The 22,451-nt window shown below is 45.5% G+C and overlaps 1 protein-coding gene across 1 annotated transcript; it reads left to right on the forward strand.

Annotated features, from left to right (window-relative positions):
- The first annotated feature begins 4,723 nt into the window (after positions 1–4,723).
- Positions 4,724–21,364, forward strand: BAG3 (BAG cochaperone 3). The gene is made up of 4 exons (XM_071446249.1): positions 4,724–5,275; positions 16,143–16,460; positions 18,119–18,499; positions 20,054–21,364. Exons 1-4 carry the CDS (start codon positions 5,105–5,107, stop codon positions 20,825–20,827), a joined length of 1,644 nt encoding a protein of 547 aa, XP_071302350.1. The 5' UTR covers positions 4,724–5,104; the 3' UTR covers positions 20,828–21,364.
- The last annotated feature ends 1,087 nt before the right edge of the window (positions 21,365–22,451 follow it).

The following is a 22,451-nucleotide window of genomic DNA, read 5'->3' on the forward strand; positions in this document are numbered from 1 at the left end:
TAGTTTTTCTGACTGGTTTGCAGCATTGAGTGGATGGGTAAATGCCTCCATGGATCAGCTAGCTGATGCACTGAGGGGTAACACTGTCCAGAAATCCTCCCCTCACCTCTGCCCATCCTGCTGGTGCAGCTATCCTGTGTGATGGATTTCCTAGGTATGCAAACAGCAATTATGGCACTGCAGCTGTGGGATATCTTTGGAGGGGGCCTGGGGTGAGAGCTCAGCAGGAAACAGCTCCAGGAGAAAGGAGGGGAGGCACTAATGCTCCTTCCAAGCCTTGTCACTGCTCTTATCAGCCAGCCAGCCCTGAGCAGCCAAGCACACTCCCAAGAAGTGGAGGGGTTGCATTCCTGGCATAAACCGAAGAGCTCTTTGTATGGCTAGGAAATGCTAGCACTTCCAAAGCTGAATTCCCAGGCAGAGGCTGCTCCAAGGAGAGCCAGAAGGAGCAGAGACTAAAGGACATGCATTTGTTTCTTTCTTTCCAGTCTGTTGCCTCCTTTGAGACTCCACTGTGCCAGGGAGAGAGCCAGAGATGCTATCAGCTCTGCATCTGCTTCTTCAATTCAAGGGAATAAAAATATTTGGAAGGGATGATTAGGGACAGAGCACCAATATAATGAAATCATCTGCAGTACCCACAGAAACTGGAGAAATACTTCTGCCTTTACATGTGCAACATTCTGCTCATAAAAGGATCGATTTGCTCATGAAAGAGGCTTTTTAAACTCCCTTTTCAGTTGTTTTTTCCAAACTCCGTACTGTGTCTGCTATTGGGCACCCCCAGGTCTGGAAATGATTCTGTTTTGGACCAAGATTTGCCAGTAAACTTTGGAGAAATGACTCAGACGTTCCCGAGCACATTTGGACCGTGGCAGCCCGGAGTACAGCAGGGCAGATTATCCACTAGGTGGGAGCCTCTCAATTCTAATGGGTGCTGGCCGCTGTGGCAATGGAACACCGGCTCAGACCGGCTCTCCTTCATTCTCCTGATGTCTGAGGGACACAAAGTTCTGCTCCCTGGTTAGACCCAGACGCTCCTAAACCAAAGAGCTGCCTCCTTAGGCTTCTGTCTGACTGACACTGGAAGAACAGGGAATGAGCAGCCAATAATGCCTATTCTGGAAATATTAATTCACCTTACATGTGCCATATAATGATGTATTAAGAGAGTGTTTAGCTCTAAATTCAAGTTGTCTTCTGCTGCCTATGCTTGAAATTGAATTTTTCTTTTGCTGCATACAGGTCACAGAAATTAAAGCTGGTTTTGCAGCATTCACAGCCAGATTTGCTCTCTGATTTATGACATATTTCATTCCAGTGGAAATAAAAAGGGAAAAGAAAGTAGAAATTGTGCTGGAATTAGCCCCTCAATCTTTATCCAAAAATCTGAAATTTTGAAATCGGAGTAGGTGCTTTGTGAATGCCCAGCTTCAGTGTAGTTGCAGTGTGATTGCAACATGTATATTTAAAAAGCTTTTCTCCATTTAAACAGTACAATTAGCACTCTAATTTCTTATTAATATTTCGAATTTCCTATTAAATTTCATAGGAAATTTATTTATCTATCAAATGACTTGCCAGTTAGTGTGACTCCAACAAGCAGATGGCATGATCAAGCTCTAAGAGCCGAGCAGTGTCTGCAGCATGCAGCAGTCAGAGTGAGATCAGACCATTTGTGTGGATGGCTTCATCCACCTACCTCTGCTCTCCACCATCAGTTACACTAAATCATGTACCAAACTCTGGAAATCAAGTCTGAAGTGGTCTGCAGCAGAAGTGGCAGATTAGTACAAGATTAGCAATCACTTTGTATCTTTAATTTTCTTAAAGGCAGGCCCCAGTTGTGTCAGTGGTCCAACAAACAGCTCCATGATTCTGAACAAACCATGAAGGCAAACATCTGTACAGCTCTGGTCACAGTAATTCATAGGTGAGACCTTTTTGTGTTCAGCTGAAATGGTTCATACACCTGGAGCAGGATATTCAAAGTACAATCAGTGAAGACCTGGGCCATTCAGTGATGCTTCTCATGAAACAAAAAGTGATGGAAATCATGCAGGTCAAATTCATCATGTGTCTTGAATCTGAGGATTGAGAAAGTCTGTGTTTGTTGCATTTATTAGGAGTGTTTCTATGACTCAATTGCATCCAGCAGAGGATTTGGACTGGAGCCTGCTTCACCACACAGCGCTCGACACGTGCCAGGCACGTCACTCACCCAGGTTCAGCAGTGACAGCTCTCTGTAGTGCTCATCCAGAAAAAACATCTGAGCTCCCAGTCCTGGTTAGCAGAGCCTTTCCTGCTCAGGTCACCTGGGAAAGGGCTGCAGGTACTCAGGAGGTAGAAAGTTGATTTAGATCTCACTGCAAGACATGTTGTTTCCTGACACACCAGAGATATCTGCTTGATTAATACAATAACAATATTGTATATTGAATAACAATAATAATTGGATTGTGAATAACAATTCTATGACAGCAGTGCTGTGCTGTACAGCCTGGGCTAGAGGTGCTGTGCAGCTGGGAGGGAGCTCTCTGCAGCCCATGTTCAAGTCAAACAGACATGGAAGACCCTGGAGAGTAAATCAGCTCTGGGTAACTACAATTACACGGTTTCTAGTTGTAGTGGAACACCCTGGAGCAAATGTTTAGTTTGGTACTCCTGGGTGTGTGAAGCACTGTGCAGATAGGAACCTGGACAAGTCAGGAGTGCTGTGTTTGCACTTACATGAAGAACACAAAAAGTAGAAAATGCTTCTTGAGTGTTTTCCCTTCTGAAATAGAGCACATAGCCTGGAGTCTCATCTGAGATTAGCCAGACACTATAGAGACTCACTTATCTTAATAACAGATTTTCCTGAAGCCAAGAGTTTTGCTTGGCAGTATTCCCTCCATGGACATTTTCATAAATCATTCTGATCTGAAGGATGGCTAATGACAATATAAACTAGAAGCCACACTGCCTCAGGGTCACAGCTATGGCCCAGTGACACCCCAGCACCAGAGAGCAAACAGTGAGTCCCTGTACAGACATCCTGTGTCACCTGCCTCACTGGCAGTGCTTTCACCTGCACAGGAAACCAGGCTAAATCCTACCTGTCAGGAAAGACAATTTCATTAACAGAAAAAGCATGATGTGTTGCCAACTAAATTCAATCACTAAAAGGCTTTTCCCTGTCAGCTCAGACTGTTCTCTTTCCAGCTGGATGCTTGTCGACCCTGCAGCAGCTCAAATGAATCTTGAATCACTAGCCCATGATAATTTCTGTGAAATGCAGCCCCCTCTGCTTCTTAGCAGGGTATGCCCCCACAAAAATGTCTAATTTAGGTTAGATATGCCTTTGAAATTTCCTTTCATTAATTTTTCACCTGCTTGTGACCTTATTCATTAGCTCTGCTGAGTATATTTGCTGCCAGCTGCAGCAAAATAAAAGACCCCCCATTCTTCATGCCTTTGTTTACATTCCCTCAGCTACAAGCCCCATCTGTATCACTTCCTCAACTTACAAAAGTAATTTTTCTGCAGGACCTTTTTAGCATCTGTGTCCCCTGTGTCTGAATCAGCTGCTTTTGTTGATTTGGAAGAGACTCTGGCATATGCTCAGGGAACATATGGTCTAAGTGTGCCTTTCTGTTGCAAAACTGAGAGTGAAATTCCTCTGCAGATTGGAAGCTGAATAAGTCACTGATATTACTCCTTTTGAGGCCACTGCTGGCATTGGTGAGGCTGAGCAGAGGTTTTATACCAGAGAGCATGAGAGGCAGCAGAGGTAGGAAACGTGGCCAGGGACAGGTACCACAGTTCAGGACTGTGAGATGAGCAAAGTTTGGGATTTGTTGCTTAGAAAATAGGTGAGTCAGAAAAGGTGATGGCAATACAGACATCTGCAAATAAATGCTCTGGGAAAAAAATGATCCATTTATAATACTTAGGAGTCAAAGGCACACAACAGTGGGGACAGAAAAATGGGTCTGTGATGGAACAGTGTGGTTCTCACAGCAAGGATGGAAGAGCTGCAGGAGTAAAGGAGCAAATGTCAGCAATTATTTGGTTTGTCAGTGTGATAAACAAAACCTCCTGTCAAAAGATGAATGACCATCAGTGGGAAGCAGCATCAGGAGATCTTTGATCCTGCCTCGAGCAGGAGGAGATCCTGGCTGTGCTCAGGGCTGTGAAGAGGCAGGGGTCCTTTTGAAATAAGAGATATTTCAGTAATAAGCATCTACCTCCGAGGGATTCATACTTGGAATTCCTCTAGGCAAATAGCTTTGCAGAAGGAAACCTCTGCGTGTGAGGGACACCGTGCATTCACTCCTCTACTTAGAGTCACTATCGACAGGCATCTGCGGCTGCTCCTGTGACTGTCAGATGACTGCAAGCGGTGTGGTTGTGAAGCACAGTTACCTCAAACCAAACCCACCGAGTCCCTGAGAAAGCCACTGTTTTAAACCTCACAGACACACTCTTTGCCTTCAGGTGTATTTCTAAGCGAAACTCAGAATTGAGACACGCATTTGCAAAGCGCTGAGAAAGTTCAATCCAGTTGCATCCGAAGAACAACGCCTGCCCACACCCTCACTTGAGAAGCATTATTTTTGTTGTTTATCTGCCATAACCTCGAATTATCAGTCACGGGGCAGGGCGTTTTGGGGAGGAGCTTTGATCTTTCGCTCAGGGCACAGGGCAGTAGATCGGAGCCGCCTTGCCAGAGGGCTGCGGGCCACCCCGGGACGGGCCCGGGGCGCGGCAGGGACCGGCCGGAGCAGGAGGGCAGCCCAGGCTGGTGCTGGTGCTGGTGCCGAGCAGCCCTGCCCTCGCTGCACACAGAGCCGGCCGTGCCGTGCCGTGCCGTGCCGGGGCCGCTGCGGCTCCCGGGGCGTTCCCCGCCAGCCCTCCCCGGTACCCCGGGGGTCTGCCAAGTCGGGCTGGACACAGCCAGAAGTTTCCAGCCAGCGACTCCTCCGCCCTCCTCCTCCTCCGCGTCCCGCCCCTGGTCCCACCCCCGCCGCCGCCGTTTCCAGACAGTTCCAGCCCCGCGCCCCCGCCCCCCGGCCCGCGGCGGATAAAGCGGCCGGCGCGGCCCCCGGGCTCTGCCCCGCCATGAGCGCCGCTGCGCAGAGCCCGCCGCCGCCGCAGATGGAGGGCAGCGCCGAGCCGCTGCCCCCCGGCTGGGAGATCAAGATCGACCCGCAGACCGGCTGGCCCTTCTTCGTGGATCACAACAGCCGCACCACGACCTGGAGCGACCCGCGCCTGCGGGCAGCGCCGCAGGTAGGGCGGGCGGGAGGACGGGGGTGGCCGGGCCGGGTGTCCCGGCGGGGCGAGGGGCGTCGGGGGCCGCGCTCCCCCCGCGCGTGGCGATGCCGTGAGGGCAGGAGCTGCCTTTTGTCTCTGACGCACTGCAGTCCCTTTTTTGTGCATTCAATCATTTGATACCTCGGCCATGTAATGTTTATTTAAAGTTGGTTAAGTCTGCCCGGCCTGCCAGGGGAGAGGCAAACCTGATTTATTTTTCAGCCGTGAACCGCCCGAACGCTGGATGCCTTTAAAAAAGGAGCGATCCGGCTCGGAGTCCAACTTCTTTTTTCTTTCCCCGTTTGCTTTTCCCTGGTCCCGAACTCTGCCGGCAGCTGCCGCTCCGGTTTTGTCGCGAAGCACGCTCGGGGAAAAGCCGCATCCCAGTCCAAATATGTCCATGGAAGGAGCGGCGCGGAGGGGAGAGCGGCCGGGGCCCTGCGGAGTGACCCTTTCGGCTCAGCTCCTGCGGCTTTTGGGGAATCTGGCCCGCTCCTTGGGGCAACGCAGCCCTCTGACCCAACAGCGCGGCGGCTGTGGGCAGAAAGTGCTGGAAACTTGAGCCGAGTAGGATTTGCCTGGTGGGAAAGCGATTCCCCGGGGTCTCTGCGCGCAGCATCGCCCAACCCCGGGCGCGCCGGGCTCCCGGGGCGTCCCTCCCCCCGGCCGGGGGCTCGGGCACGGAGATCGGCGGGGCTGGACCGGAGCCCGGGGCCGGCGGCCGCCGGGGAGGGGCCGCACCGGGCAACGGCGGCTGCTGCGGGGCCCCGGCGCCAGCGGGGACAGGGCCGGGGACGCGGCGGGGTCGGGGCCGCGGGAGCCCCGGGGGAAGGGGCCGCGGGATGTGGCTGCACCGGAGCTCTGTTAAAAGTTTTTCTCCCCTTCCCTACAATGTGAGGAGCGACACGCTCAAGCAGTGTTAATTATTTTATGAACTTACCGTTTCTTAAAATAGTAATTGCCCGGTTTGTGAGAGCGGACCGTGACTGAAAGCTCGGTGTGAGAGCAGCTGGCCTTGGAAAGGAAGGGACGTACTTGTCTATGGCAAATTAAACCCCTTTGCAGCTCTCTAAGTGCTGGTTCATTTGGTCTATAAATAAGTTTTAGTAATACACAGAGGTCTTAGAAAAATGTAATTAGATAATAAGAATATTGAGACTAGTATAGGAAAAAGTGTTTTCTCTCCTTTTTGGAGGCACCTGCTAACACTTGCTGTTATGGTAGTAAAAATAAAAATAGTGTGGTTTTTATAACTATAGAATGTACTTGAGAAGAAAAGCGTGCTGTTTACTGAAAGGGTTTTGTTTCAGCAATACCACTTGAGCCTCACCCATTTAACAGAATAGTCAGATTCAAGCTGCTTTCAATAATTGTGTGAAGAGAGTTGGAAGCTGTCTGATGGATCAGCCCTCTGCTTGAGTGGGTGCCTGAAACAAAACAAATTTTCACCCCTATCTCGTGTGAAATCTGTGGTGATGAGAATTGCCTCTGTGCCTCTTCTCCCAATTGCAAGGGCAGCCACAGGTACAAAAAGCTGTATCTGCTTTTCAACAGCTTTTTTGGGACGCATTCTTTTCCAAACAGGAAAATCTGTTAGTCCTGGCTGTAAGCAGGAGCGTGAACTTTGGGTTTGTTCTCTGGGAGACAGAGAAATGCCTCTAGAGATGAGCTGTTGGTTTTTGGGAGTTCCTAGCTTAAAAAAGTCCTCCAGTTTATGGTGGTAGAAGTTGTGTGTAACTGCTCTCACAGAGCCATTTATCAGCCTCGAATTAAATGTGTTTGCTGGAATTCATGGACAGCTGCTGAAATCATTAGTTTTTTGAATACCAGTGTATTTCATAAGGACAGGTACTAGTTAGCAAAAGAATCTTAGAATCAGGCCCAAGGAAAATGTCTTTTTCTAAATATTGTCTTAGCTGGACAATGCCAAGGAAGGCAAATTACCCACTGACACTGAATTTCAAATTCAGCAAGGATTTTTGAGGATGGCAGACTTCTGTTAATACCTAAACAGGTAGGAAGGACATAACCACTGATGAAAGCAAAAATCCAGATGTGAATGGGGAGAGCTTTCTGATTTCCTTCATTCTCAGCCTGGCTCAGATGAGAACTTGGGGCTGTTGGAAGAGATCTGAGAATGACAAAAGCTGACTGCATGTGTCAGACTTCGTTCACCTTTTCAAGAGTGATTATGCAGAGATCAAACTTGTGCTGCCTCCATCACTGCATTGTTTTCACTGAAATCTGACAGTGAAATTAGCAGGTTTTTTACTACCTTTGAGGTGGTCTTGCACTGTATCTGCCAATATTCTGTCTGTGAACGTTTGTTCCCTTTCTGAAGTGATTAGGCGATGAAATGAGGTGTCACACTCCAAGTGGACAATGACTGGAGCACAGATCTAGGGCTAGCTGAGCTTTTCTAGCTGGGTAAGAATATAGCTGAGGCACTGTCATAACAAAGTCCTGTTGTTCCCAAGTGCTTGATCTTGGTCTTCTCACTTACCCTAGGCTTAACATCAGTGTAGCCATGCTGACTGCAGGAATCTGTGCCAGACACATAATCGGGTAAAAGTTGAAGTGGCTCTTCTGAAATTTTAACCCATGACAAAAGCATTTTAAAGCAATGAAACCAGATGCTGTTTTTGCATTTATCTCTGTATTTTAGGTGCATTTGTGAATTCAGGCTCTCTGTTATTTCCTCATTCAGTCTGACCTTTTTTATTTTTTACTTACATGAAGGATGGATGTTCTTCTACATGTTTGTTTCTGTTATGTGTAAGAAATCACTGCAGCATAAGGATGGATTGGGGAGCCCTTAATTAGAAAGAGGGAAAAATCTCATGTTGTTTCAGTGAGAAATAAGGAATGACTTTGCAAATGACAGAAAAATATTTATTAATGAAGCCTCCTGGTAGACTAATGATTTTCTTTCAAGGATCCTATTAGTTAACAGCAAGACATTTAAGGAATAAGGTACAATTAATACTGTGAAGATGTATATACATCTCGTAAAAAATGTGTTTACTAGCGATGCCACTCTTCCTTTTTTTGATACAATTACTCATTTCCTATGCTTATTTGTTGTAGTTACTTTCTGTGCTAACTTAGAGTATCATAGGTCTGCATACTTCCTGCAGGATTGTCTTTTGACATTAAATTGTTCACTTGGTGTTCCCCAAAGTGTTGATAAAAATAGATTGCACTCAAAGAAGCAAACAAAAGTTTGTATAGGTACTTATCAATACCTCTTCTGTGTGTTGTTTCCACATGCAGTAAACCCCCTGGGAAATAATGCAGCTAAAAATAAACCAAAGGAATTGACTGTGCTGAGCTTCACTAACGGATACTGGAGTGATCAATAGCTCAGTGGTGCCTTGGGTTTGAGATAAAAGCTGCAGCAGCAGCCAGGCACGAGTCAGGGAGCAGCCATAAAAGTGATCTATGATAAGTATTGGCTGCAGCAATGACTGCACAGGCCTAAACAAAGGAAGGAGAAGCCATCTCACCCTGCTGCTGATGCTTCACTGGGGAACAACTGACTACACCTAAGTTTCCATCCTCTCCCTTCATGGCTGTTGCATCTCTTTTCTCTCTCTGCTTCCCCAAATAAGTCTGAAGTCACTCAATTCGCATCTCTTTAGCAGTGGGCTTATTTTTGAGCATTGACTTCTCGTGGTCAAGTTGACTGGTAGACCAAATTAGAAATGGCATGGAGAGGTCAGAACAGCTTCTCTGAAGCTGTACCTCTCCCAGTGGTTCTCCTCAGGGGAGGGGAATGTGAGGTCAGCTTAGTAATACTTAAGGGCTCTTCCACCTGCAGTGTTTTTACTTTCCTAATACTGATGTGCATTCTGTCAGGCTAATAAATTACTTACTGGATTAAAAAGGTACTGTACAGAAAAGGCTCAGTAGGTAGGAGTGGTAAAATTATCAGAAGGGGATTTTTGGGAGGGTTGTGTCCTGGCTTTGCCCAGATTCCCTGCAGCTGCTTGGTGTCGTTATTTAAAACCCCCCCTGAGAGAACATGGTGAGCAGGGAGTTAACTTATGGACATATCAATTAACCTGAAAACAAGGGGTGGGGCTAATCGGAAATAAGAGACAGGAACACCAGGAAATTATACTGGAGATAATGGAAGAGGAAAAGCAGAGAAGGTGTTGCAGGGTTTTGTGTAACTCCTGGCACCGTGTGCCCCTTATCTAAAGGACAAAGGAGGAATACTTGTGCCAGGTGGCAGCATTCTTACCTAGGAACTGTATTTTTAACACTTGTATGCACAGGCAGAACTTTTCCATGACTACGTGGCAAAAATAGAATTGTTCCCACTTGAACCATGATAAGGCAGGTAACAATTCCATTATACTTTGGGGAGTGCAGAAGTATCACTCTGTAGGTGAGCTGTGGTCTCTCTTAATGCCAAGGTGAAGGTAAATTAGAAGAAATGGCTTGTTCACACAGATCACATTACTTAATTACAGGCAAAAAGAAAAATGCTGTATCTTAAATATGTTGCAGAAGCTGTTGGTTTGATTATTTTTATTTTTCCTTTTTAGTTTTACAGACAGGAAAATCAGGCATCGGATGGGGAAGAGACTTGTCTGACATTGCCTAGTAGACCAGGTAGCACAAAAGTGCTTTTTATGGCTGATGGCAAAGCCTTCTAATTAATAAAAGGGGTGCAATGTAGCAAATGCTTTTATAGTGTTGGAAAATTGCCCTTTAAGGAAGAGAAGTCAGAAAACTGCTGTGTACAAAATGAAATTTTAGATGAAAATTTGAAGCCTGACTATAAACTGAAATTCATGGCCCACTCTTCAACCATTATCTGCTTATTCTCCTTTTTTTTTTTTTTAATGAGACATTGTTTTGCTAATTTTTGAGGGTTCTGCTTTCTAATGTATTTGAGATTCCTGGGTCATAACTAATAGGAAAGCAACAGTTTGATCACCTGCTTCTTAGGTAATGAGGCAGTGAACAGAAATAACTGAATAAAGTGTCATTCTCATCCCCCTTGGCAAGGGTATTTGCTAGCACTCTGAAGGGCTTTTCTCTAAAGTCCATCCCCTAAAGCTGGCGGGGTGGGTGGTGATCCCAGCTCACTAAGAGCACTCTGCTCCTGGGAGCAGTCATTGTTTCTGTCTCAGACATGTTCAGTTTGGCCCATGGGGTGCTTTCAGTGCCAGCTTGCACTCCTGGGCACACTGGGCAGGTGTTGTCATGTCCTCACCAAGGCATTTTAGCTGAAGAAAGAATCCTCCTAGTGATTAAAACAGGACAGGTTTTGTTCCTAGTACAAGATTGATTTGCAAGATAGCCAACATATTTGCTCCAGTAAGGCTCTCTGCTCTGCAAAGCTGAGGATCAGTTTTCCCCTTCAGTTTTCTCCTTCAGTTTTTAATGGTGTTTATTTATTTCTAATGGCATCGGTTAGAGCGAATGTTAATGTATAATACAACTTGATAATTACAAGAGAGAACAAAAGGCCTGTTTGCCTACACATGTGTATGTTGGGAAATAAAACTCAGCATTCAGCAAGTGGAACATCAAAAGCAGCTTGGCCTGTAATTGGGTTACATGATGCGACTGACACGAAGTCCTACTGAGACAGCTCATGCAGCTAAGCTTATTCATGGGTTCCTTCAGTCATTAGCTAATGATATCTTGCTCAAATGCCTATGTGCTCAGTCTATATATTTAAGCACAAATTGTGAGTAAAAGGGTGAGAATGCAAATGTCTGCAGCAGCTGAGGCAGGGCTGTAAGAAGTTTGGAGTCAGCACTGAGAGTAAATCACTGGGTACCTTGGAGCTCGTGTAGTTCTCTGGGAAGTGTTAGTAAAACCCAGCTCATGCTGATGTTGTGCTATTTATATGTTCAAACACACAGCAGACACGAGGAACTTCTGAGAAATACTTGGGATATGTTGATTTCTATTGGTAGCAAAGGTAGTGTGGTACTTTTGTAGTTCATGTAACAGAGAAGGAAAGAAGGTCTGGCCAGAAGTAAAATACCAAGTGGATGTGGAATCTAATTACAATGGTTAAGATTTTGCCTTTCCATGACAAAAATGTTATTTCCTTTAATAGATAGAATAGTTACTTCATTCTTAATTTGAATACTGGGTACCACTGGCTTTTTGTTGTTCATGGCAATTTAAAATACAATTTTGAGCAAGTGTGTGAATAGAAGTTGTTATGTCACTCATTTTGGTTATATTGCTGTATTTGATTGTGAAAGAACATAATCATGCTATTTCCTTCTTCCTAAAGAGAAAGGATTTGGGCTTCAAGTTATGAAAGGTGTGTTCTCAGGTAAGATTTTGTCAAGTACTGGTGTTTTCTCATTTGAGCAACCAGAATAATTGTTTGTGTAGTACTCTATAGCAGCAGCTTACAAGTTCAAAACGATACTGGAGTCATGGTCCATCTGTTTGCATACAGAGAAGTTGTTTAATCTCTTGGCAGTGTTGGTAAATTTTGTTTTCCCCTTGCTAGATAATATTTACAAAACAGGTACAATTTAAATACTTGCACTGCTGCTCTGCAAGAGCTGCAGGGGTGCTACATGTGTGAATAACATCTGCTTTAGAGACTGAATTTTCTGTACTGCAAATAACATCAGTACAGGTTAAGAAAAATGGCAGGAGTGCAATGGCAGCAAAGGAGGATTTTAGACTTTATTCTGTAGACCATTTCAGTATTGGAGGAATGACAAATGTATTATGTAAGGAGTCTCAAAAGGGAGATTCTGAATTTGACACAACTATTCAAGTCATTTAACATGAATAGAGAATATTTTGACAAATTTATTTCAAACAGTAGAGCTGTCTTGGAAAACTCCAGTGGCAATTTGCTGGCATCAGCAGTGGCTGAATTTGCAGGTTTCTGTGTTTGGGTCTGGAATAAGACTTGAGCAGACTTGGGGCACACCAGGAGTTATCCATTATCCACTCCAGACAGCACAGCTGTGCTGGGAGCCCTGGTGCCAGGCTGTGCTTTTGCTCTTGCTGTCACTTCTTTTATTCCAGTGCCTCATGGCTTCAGCTCTCAAATGGGAGCAAGTTGGAGGATTTTAGTGTCAGTCCTGACAGTGCCCTTCCCATGGGAAGCCAGCAGTAGGATGTGGGGGTATGAAGTGTTTTTTCCAGTTGCACAACTCGTGCTGGCTGCACCTTTATTTATCCTGGTGATGGCCTCACAACAGAAACGCTTGTCCCGAGAGCTGTGAGCCCTGTCCCTGCTCTGAGCAGCTCTTCAGGCACAGCTCCACTGTCCCTCCTGGGCCAAACCTCTCATTTGCCTGGATGTGATGGCTTACCTCAGCACCTCCTGAAGTGCTAGATCAGGTTTGAGTTCCTGTGGGTATTTCAGGCTACCTGAAATGTCATCTAAAACTGTTGGAACATTTCTGAGCTGCTCAAGGCAGTTTTTTGCATTTTTGTGCTACCACCTTTTGGGGGATTCTCTCTTCAAGGTAAATTGAGTGAGTGATCACTGCTGGGATTGTTGAGAGTCAGTCCTGGTACTTACTGAAAATTAGTTGATACTCTGCTGCTTGTAGCTACTCAGTTTTAAGGAACTTCTTGTTTCCTTAGATGAGGGCAGGAGAAATTTGCTTCAATTGGTTTCAGTGCAGAAACCTGAGTTGGGTTCCTGGTTTTTTTTTTTCACACTTAAACCAGAGGGATGGTGGACTAAGACTTGTCATTCATTTGTTGGTGATTCTCTTTGTGTAGATTTGAATTAAATGTGAGCTCTGGACTTTTTCCAGGTAGCAGGTTTGTTAATGTAACAAGCAAGAACTGTATATTATAGAAGGCAAATAAAACCAAAAAATGGCTCCTTTTATTGTGCTGGCTGCTCTGTGGAATTAAAGCATTAGGACGATATCTGTGAATTTCTTTAGTGTGAAGATGAGTGTTTTCCATAGCTTGATTCCATTCCTCCCCATTGGCACAGTGTCCCCAGGCACACCTGAGCTTTTCCTGAAGTCTTCCAGAACCTGCTTGCCCGGGCTGGAAACACAGGCTCTCCTGCACAGAGCAGAGCTGCTTTGGCCAGAAGTTTGGAGACGGGGACATTGGGATCTGCACGCACTCCCTGCTGTGTCAGAGTCTCACTAAACACAGACCAGAGCCTAGGGCCTCCTCAGTGCTGTCATTCCCCAGAGATGGGAGTTTCAGAATACCTGCATTGTCCCTGTTTGTGATTCTACCACGGCGGGAGGAAAAGAAAGAGGGAAGAAAGAATGTTCAAGATGTGGTGATACAAACTGGCTAATGTAGGCAACTGTTTGCAGAGTCAAGTATTAATTAAGTGTTGAAGGGGACAGTGTGGAGCAGGAAGTGCATTGTGATGAGAGCACCTCTCCTAAACCTGATCTGTGCCTCGGAGCCACTGATGGTGGGAAAAACAAGGACGCTGCATTTGCTCCTCTACCAAGGGCTGTTCCAGTATGACTGCACAGCTGAGGCCTCTGTGGTTAAACCTGACTACAGGGGAAAAAAGCCTACAACAAAGGACCAATTTGAAATACTAACTTTCCACAGGAGCAGCACAGGTTGTCTGAAGCTGTAAGAATACGTGAGAAATCGTGGGAGTATAGTCTATTAAAAAAATAGAGAACAACAAAACAAAAACACCTTAAGTATTGACAGAAGCTTTACTTAATTTTATAAACTGAATGCTTTGAAAAAGCAGTCCAACCTGATTTTTGCTTTGGTTTTGGGCTGCCTCTTTTGTGTTTCCTAGCAGGGCTTAAGTTGCAGAGGCAGATTTCTCAGATTGCTAAGAAGGTTCAAAACAAGGGCAGCCCCACGGGTCTGAGCATGAAGACAAGGGAGGGGAAGCCCATGGCTGGACTCCTTGGGGGGGTTCATGGAGGGTGTGGGGACACTGTCCATGTTGAATGATTTATCATTGTGGGGCACTCCAGAAAACTGGAGGTCTTATCCCCAAATGGAGCCATCAAAGACAATGCAGACCCCAAAGCAGCTGCTCCTTTTGGGCAGTTCTGTATGCCCAGGTGGGGCAGAGCAGCTTTGGCTGACAAAACCTTCTCATGCCAGATCACCTGTAGGTGCTGCAGGCCCACCCAGCTCCCAAGCCCTTCCCGCAGAGCCGCTGGAAGTGAGGGAATCTCCTTTTTATAGCGGTGGGAGCCGTGGGGTAGGTGGGGTGGCCGCTCGGGTTACCGGGCGGGGACGCTGGGGCAGCTGGCGCTCGCAGAATGCCCGCAGTCAGCTCAGCACCAAGGTGCTGCTTCCCGCTGGGATCCACGGCCTCCCCTCCCAGCCCAGGCTCTGACACACGCTTGGCTCCAGCACGGCCTCGCATTGTTGTCAGCTGAGCACACCTCAGATTTATTTTTTTATTTTCCAACAAATGCCGTTTGCTGACGTAAGGGCGCGTCCCTGCGGATCGCGGCAGAGCTGTGGGGCCAGGGCTGTGCTGGTGGAAGAGCGAGTGTGTGTTGGTGTGGGGGGTTCTGAAAGCCCCTGAGAGCCTGTGTGGAGCACAGGAATGTGGTTTCCTGGTAGGGTGAATTTAAAATGACTCATCTGTGGATCCTGGTGCAGACGTTGGCATGAGATCATCCTCGTTCTGCAGCTGGGAAAGCCAATTTCAGATTGCTTCTCTCTGCGAACTTTCTCGGCCTGGCTCTCCTCTATGCCTCTTCTAGAATCCTTCCTTTGTGGAGGATTTTTATTTTTTTTTAATGAGTAAAAGGAAATGGAATAGTGGGGCTCAGACTTTCAGACTTTGAACTTGTTCCTTTCAGTGTTTTTTGTCTTCATTAGTTTACAGCCTCAATTCTCTGCGGTTTTACTGCTAAGAAGAATTCTCAGAAATCACTTTTTAAGATGATACTATCATATAGTAAGAGCACTGATAATCTGGTTGGTAAAATAGTGAATTCCTGATGAATTAGTATGTCAGTGTGTACAGGAGCAACATGAAATATTTTTGCAGCTTAAACACCCCTTTAAAAATAGGGTTTCCAACACTTGCACCATATGTCCCCTTATTAAATTCTCCTCTTACTGAATAATGACATTACCCTCTGAATGACAGAGGTGCTTGTTACATGATCTGACTTAGAGATACATCTGGAACTTGGCCCTCGCGGGGTCTCAAAATAGAATGACCGACGCAGGAAGAACTTACTAGAGGACTTGTGAGGGCTCTTAGCACAAACCACTTCCACCCTTGCCAGAGCTTTGACATTGTCCAGTGAGTTTACTCAGACAACACAGGGATTTTTAAATCTTGCTTTTCAGTGTTTTCCTCTTTGATAAGCTATCCTGTCTTCCCCTTCCCTCTCTCTCAATTATTTACTGAACCAGATCCTCCTTAGGTGGAAGTGAATACATTTTCAGTGTGCAGTGTCAGTACCTTTCAAATAGCCAGTGGGAAGAACGATACCAACAAAATCTGTGCTTCTGTTGAGATTAGTCTTCCTTGCAAGTGTCTTTTCAGATGTAGCACTGAGAGGTGCTGAGGAGATGTCTTTGGTCTCATCAGTAGTTGTTTGAATTGGATGAGCTCCCACTGAAGAGGCTGGGCTGGTGGCTAAGTGCATGATAAATAAGAAATCCAGGTGGAATTAGGCAGGTATTTCAAAGAACAAGTGAATGCTTATGAGAAGTGGGGGTGAAAGCCCCACACATAAGCAGATTTATCTTCCTCCCCTTGCTTGCAGTGTTGGCTGCCCTGTGCAGGCCTGAGAGGCTCTGAGCGCCTCACACACATCTGATGCTGCTTTTAGGGCAGACCTTTAGGGCAGCTTTCTCTCACCATGTTTATTGAGCTACCAACAACTCTGTGTGCTGTTTTCCCTTGCAGGAAGGCCAGTCCTCAGCCAATGGCCCATCTCGAGAGAGCCCCAAGCAGCCGACGGCCCGAGAAGGACACGTGGGCTACCCCAAGCTGCGCGCGGGCTACATCCCCATCCCTGTCATCCACGAGGGCCTCGACGGGCGGCAGCAGCACCCCTGCTTCTCCTCCCCGCAGCCTGGGCTGCAGAGGTACAAGACAGAGGCCGTGCCAGCGCCGGGGCAGGCTCAGGCACCCCTCAGGGCGGGCTATGGTGGCCCCGAGTCGCCGGCGGCCGATAAACAATGTGGACAGACACCGGCAGCTGCGGCCACGCACGGAGCCGAGGTGAGCGTCAGCGCTGCTGGGCTCTGCTTGCAGTGGTCTTTGCAGCATTTATGGCCTGAATGTCACACATGGGGAGCTTAGAAAGCCCAGCTCGCCACAGGATTGTGTTTTTTCCCAATGCTTTCAGAGTACTGAAAGTGCACAGTCATGGCAGCATGAATATGGATGGGTTTTTTTTTTTCTGGCGTCACCCACTTCTGTTCTGGAATGATTGTGCAGAGATAAATGCAGAGCTGAGCAGGCCCTGTGGCAGGGGAGGGTTTTTTTTAGGGTTTGTGCAGGTTCTCCTACAAGTGGAGAATGCAGACAAGCCTCTTGTGTTCTGCACCGTGAGTCAAAGTGGGAGAGACAAGTGTCCAGTCAGCTAACAACCCAGGCCACTTCAGAAGATCTTTGCTTCCTAATTGCAAATTTCAGTTGCATGAAATGGATTTGCATAAATACACATTTAGAAGTGAGTTGTAAAGTATTTTTGTCCTTCAGTGGCATGTGAAAAAAATTTCAGACTGTGGACTTCTTTGAAAAAATGTCACCCTGCTTGTTTTTTGTTTTAGAAGGTGGGATTTTTGGCCTGCTCTCTGTAGAGAATTAGCAAATTGTTATTCTTGTAATATATGGAAATATAAGCCTCATTTTTATTCAAAGTAAGATGAGCAGGAAATTCAGCCTTCACCAGGCTGAAAACATATCAGGTCTGTAATTCAACAGTGGTGCCATCTTCTCTGAAACCCATTTGGAGTTTGAAGAATGTAATTAAAATCCTGTTGGCAGGTTTCTCAGCTATTTTGACTAACCATGCCTGTCTAAGACAACAAGCTCAGCTTTTCCTTCTCCCAGCTGTGTACAGCTTTGCCTTGTATGCAGAGTAGCTTTAGGAATGTCTCTTCTGTGCCACTTAATGGAGATAACCAGGGAGGGAGGACCTCAGAACTTGTTACATGCTCAGACAGTGCAGTGTGGGTGCCAAGTGACCAGAGCCTGTGCTGGGGACCCTACACTGCTCATCAGTAGTGCCACTGATGGTGCTGTAATGCAAACCATCATTTATTTATCTAAGGTTCCTGCTGTTCCATGGGCAGTTTAGCAGTTGATCAGCACCAGAAGAGGGGTTTTGTTCCCCTTCTCTCCTGCAATGCATGTTCTCTCACAGCTCAGTCTGGCCTTTCACAGGAGAGGGGGCAAAGGGCAATTAGCCATATCTGCATCACCAAATTAATGACATGCTCTAAAAAGCCCCAGCAAAACATAGAAAATCTGTTTGTGTGGCCAGGATCAGAAGTCAGTGCTGTGTGCTCTTAGGGGTTTGTCTCCAGAGCATAATTTGTTTGCTTAGCTTTAGTTTACCTCAAATTGAACAGGTTTAGACAGGAACAGCCATGCAAAAGCAGCAAACATTCTGACTGAGCATCCACTCCCTGCTCATTTTAGGGCTGGGAATGCTGTAGCTCAGGTTCCTGCTTGTTATAATGATGCTCTCACAACTTATGTGGTTTGTCTAGTGAGGCTCTTGGCCAAAAAACCAGGGAAATGGAGTCCTTGCACGCCGGAAACACAACTTCAGTTTCTATGATGATTGCCCCCTTTTCTCTTTAGAAATGAAAAGTATTGTGAACACACAATGGTTAACATTTAATAATGGATTTTTGTTTTCATGGCAGCCTCAACCTCCTGGAGCATCTGACCCTCCTGCAGCTTCCCCCCAGCCCTCTGGCAGACCCAACGCGGGGAGCCACGCGCTTCCTCGCGGTTACATCCCGATCCCCGTGATCCATGAGAACATGCCCCGGCAGCCAGCACAAGCCTACCACCAGGCACAGAAGACCCACTACCCTGCCCAGCAGAGCGAGTTCCAGGCCCACCAGCCCGTGTTCCACAAGATCCAGCCCGAGGAGCGGGAGCCCAAGGCGGCGCGAGCGCAGTCTCCGTTCCGGGTGGCTCAGAGAGGCTCCTCCAGTCGGGAGAGTTCCCCAGCCAGAGTGAGCACCCAGGTGCAGCCCCCAGCTCCCATCCGAGTGCAGACAGTAGTAGACAGACCCCAGGTATGTAGAGTGGGGAAGTGATTCACCTGCCAGGGACCTGAGCGTGGCTAGAGCTGTAAAATGAGCTTGTACTAACACATACATGAAAGCACCTAGAGCAGTCTCCACTGCTAGATTTAAACAGACTGGGAGATCCTGAGATAAGCTGCAAGTTGCCTTTCCACCTGTCAGGACTGTGGTAGATCACTGAAATAGGATTTAATCTTCTCTTGTCAGAGTATAATTTGGTGTAATTACACTGAGGTCACTGATGTTGCATTATGTTTATGAGACGAAAACCAGGTCTGTGGGATTTGTGACATCTATGTAAATATACTTCACTGATGTCTCAGAACCATTTGGGGGATAGCATCAGATGCACAAAGTAGTTTTTGCTATGCAGAAAGGGGACAAACAAAATCCAGAGCTTTTTATTCTTCTGACTTGCAGCGTGTTCTTGGTCATAGAACCTGCTGCTCATTGAACATTTTTTCCATGTTAGAATTCTTACTAAAACTACAATTAAAAGGCTACTGGGAATTAGACAACTGTGTGGAAGAGGGTATGTACAGAAACAACCCTTGATTTCCTCTCTGGAGATTTTTCACATTAAAAATGACAGAAGCAAACTTAAGTTAATAGTTTTGAAAACCCAGGCTAGGACAAAACAAGGAAGACTCAAGATTTAATGGCATATTCTAGGTCAGTGCTAATTTATTTATCTTTGTGGGTGAGAGTTTGCTCTCCCTAATCAAATTTTATGTTTAACAGGTAAAGCAGTAACAGATTTGTAGTGTAGCCCATTTACATACTTGGTAATACAGATATTTTACTATTTAAATCCATGAAAGCTGGATTTAGTATCTTTCAAAATCACTGTTTATGTGCCCAAGTAACTAAAGGGAGTGTCAGAGGGAGGAAAATGCAGATCTCCTAAATTTCAGTTTTCTGCTAAGACTTCAAAACTAATCTCAATTTCAAGAGATTTCTGATTTGATGATTTAAAAGTGGAGTAATCCCAAGGATAGTCTCTAATCACTACAGCGTAATAAGATTGACACAGTAACCTCTGCATGTAAATAGGTTAAAGATTAAAAATAAGCGCTAACCAAAAAAGGAATGTCCTGAAAACAGGAATAGGATGAGAATAGCCCAAGTGTGATTAAAATTCAGCAAAGTAGTTGGCTTTTCAAGGAAGATGAGCCCTTAATTAGTGAAACAGAATGAGATCTTTCTTCAGCAAGAAATCTCACTGACTTAGCTAGGTGAAGGCTTTGCTCAAAGGTCCTGTCTTTTAAACCTGCCTATGGGGCTGATTTTATTGAGCATGGGCAGGATTTGGTGGGTTGAAATTTAATGTTTGAGAGAGTTGATTGGTGGCTATAATAACTGTTCAGCACAGTGCTATTTTTTCAATTTAAAACTGAAATTCAGCAACGCTCAGGGAAGATTAAACATCTCGTGTGTGTCAAATTGCACTGCTAGGAGTACAGAAAATTAGATGGTAGATTACTTGTTCTTTAGAGGGAAATAAGGAGCATTGTGTCTCAACACAAAACTTGCCTTGCTCACCAGGTTTCTCAGCAACAAGTCCCAGCTCAGGAGCCACCAAGACCAGCCCCTCCTCCTGAAGTCAAGCCTGACAACAAGGCAGCCCCACCGCCCGAAACAGAGGCACCCTCCACATATATCCCAATCCAGGTCACCCACCAAGAGCCAGATCCTAAACCACAGCCCCAGAAGCCTCCAGCCATGGCAGAGAAAGCTGATAAAAAGGCTCCTTCCCCTGCTAAGGCTGCTCCCCCCCAGGAAAGGCCTCCTCCCGAAGAAGCGGCGCCACCGAAGACTATGGAAACAGGAGAACCTCAAAAGCATCCTGGTGTTTTGAAAGTGGAAGCAATTCTGGAGAAAGTACAAATGCTTGAGCAGGCAGTCAACTCCTTTGAAGGCAAGAAAACTGACAAAAAGTACTTGATGATTGAAGAGTATTTGACCAAAGAGTTGCTAGCCCTAGACTCAGTGGACCCTGAGGGTCGTGCGGATGTGCGCCAGGCCAGGAGAGATGGTGTAAGGAAGGTCCAGACCATTTTGGAAAAACTTGAACAGAAAGCAGAAGATGTCCCAGAACCTGTTCAAGTTGATGGACTTCAGCCAAATTTTCCAGAGCCTAAGCCACCACAGGAAATCATGGAGATAGAACCTGTGGAAGTCAAGAGCAAGGGAGATACCAGTAATAAAAATGCTCAAGAGGAAACCAAAATGGAAAGACATCAGCCTGAAACCAAGGAAGAAGTGTTTACCAATCTTGCCACCACGACAAACACATCCAATAACCCAACTGAACCATAGCCACGTGCTGAAATCAAAATCTCTCAGACTTTATAACTTAAAGTGTGTTTAAGTGAATTTTAAGTTGCATGCATTTCCGGAGCTCTTTTCAACTGGTTTTAATCAACATAGCAGCTTGGGACACAGTAAACACTTTGTGGGGAAAGGAGGGAGCTAGAAAGAAAGTGATGCATTTATCCTTTATTCTTACACTATGTAAAAGACATGTTTCAAAAATAAACCCTGTACATTAATTGCTTTTAGATAAGCTGAATGGAAAAGAAAAAATGACTTCAGGGTTAATATTGATGCGTGTTGTTTAAGGTGTATTCTTTTGCAGGTGATTTTTGTAAAATCAGTGGCCTGCATTGTCAGAATACCAGTCCTCCTACAAGTATAGCCACTCTTAACAGTAATGTTTTTACTTTTAATGTTCACAGTTGGGCACTTTAAGTAATGATGGATAGAAAGTGTGCAAGAAACTGTAGGGATATTTATATGTGTGCAGGACTTCAATGCTATATTTTAAGAGGGAAATAAAATAATATGGAAGCCTAATTTAGTCTTGTGATTTTATAAGCTGGAGCTGTAAAGGCAGCAATTGGTTTTAAATACATTATTCTGAACACAGACTTGTTAGTGCAGCATTAAAGTTGAAGTCTGACAGCTGTTTTCTCATCAAGGCAAAAACATGCCTTTCTCTCTTTGTGTCCTCCCTGCTGATGTTGTTGCTGTGTCACATCTATGGATTGAGAAAGGAGTTTGGCTGAGCATTTCTGCCCCCTCGCCCTGGAAGTCACCATTTAACAGAAATGTTTATAACATTGAGATCTGTGGTTGTCTTATAGAAATTTCCAGATCTTAACTTCTTCTGCAAAGTCACTATTGTTTTATTAACGGTTATGAAGTTTTGTATGCAGAAGTACAAAATTTTTTTGTATTTAGAAATACATTTTGTATTCATAGAGTCAGTAGGACTCCTCTCACTTTGTGAACAGTTTTAAGCAATGCTTTGTTCAAAGAGATTAACAATTTGTACTTAAGGAAGAGAGAGAAACCATTTTTCTGCTACAGCCATGTGAAAAGAAAGCAGCAGAGTCAGTGCAGGGGAGGAAGGGGTCCTAACTGAAATCCAGAAGTTACACTTGACTTGTTAACTTTACAAATGCAAGTTTTCTTTCACCTGATAGCATGTTTGCAGCATAGAGCCCCAAATTTATGACTGCCAAAACAAATCTGCTCAGGGCAATTGATCACTTACTGACCTACACTTAGACTCATGAGAGTGCATTTGAAATAAGGTTTAAGCCCATCTGAAAATCTCTTCTTTTTAAGAGGCTTGAGAGTGGTCATTGAGAACCGTCACTCTTTATTTTAAAGTAACAATACAGCACGTGAATTACACTGCAATATGTGTAGCATTTGGGCTGTGAACTCTCTGCTTTGTTGTGGGTGGAAGGTTGATTGATGCTGCTTCTTGTTTCATTTTCATCATCAACAGCACTGTGTGAGAATACACAATGTCTTGTAACCTTCTGGCTGCTCCAGCTTTGCGAGCAGCATTTGAGGCATTCTAGAAGAAGAGGTGTGAGAGTTCAGCTGCCTGCATAATTCCTGCATGAACTCACTTCAGTGGCACATTGCT

This window comes from Agelaius tricolor, unplaced genomic scaffold, assembly GCF_023055355.1.
Source record: "Agelaius tricolor isolate 1412-34295 unplaced genomic scaffold, bAgeTri1.0.p SCAF_22, whole genome shotgun sequence".
Taxonomy (NCBI): domain Eukaryota; kingdom Metazoa; phylum Chordata; class Aves; order Passeriformes; family Icteridae; genus Agelaius; species Agelaius tricolor.

Excerpts from the sequence above, each read along its gene's own strand:
- BAG3 (XM_071446249.1), top strand. The coding sequence starts at position 5,105 with ATGAGCGCCGCTGCGCAGAGCCCGCCGCCGCCGCAGATGGAGGGCAGC. Across the intron at positions 16,461-18,118 it reads CGGCCACGCACGGAGCCGAG|CCTCAACCTCCTGGAGCATC; the intron begins GTGAGCGTCAGC and ends TTTTCATGGCAG. Across the intron at positions 18,500-20,053 it reads CAGTAGTAGACAGACCCCAG|GTTTCTCAGCAACAAGTCCC; the intron begins GTATGTAGAGTG and ends CTTGCTCACCAG.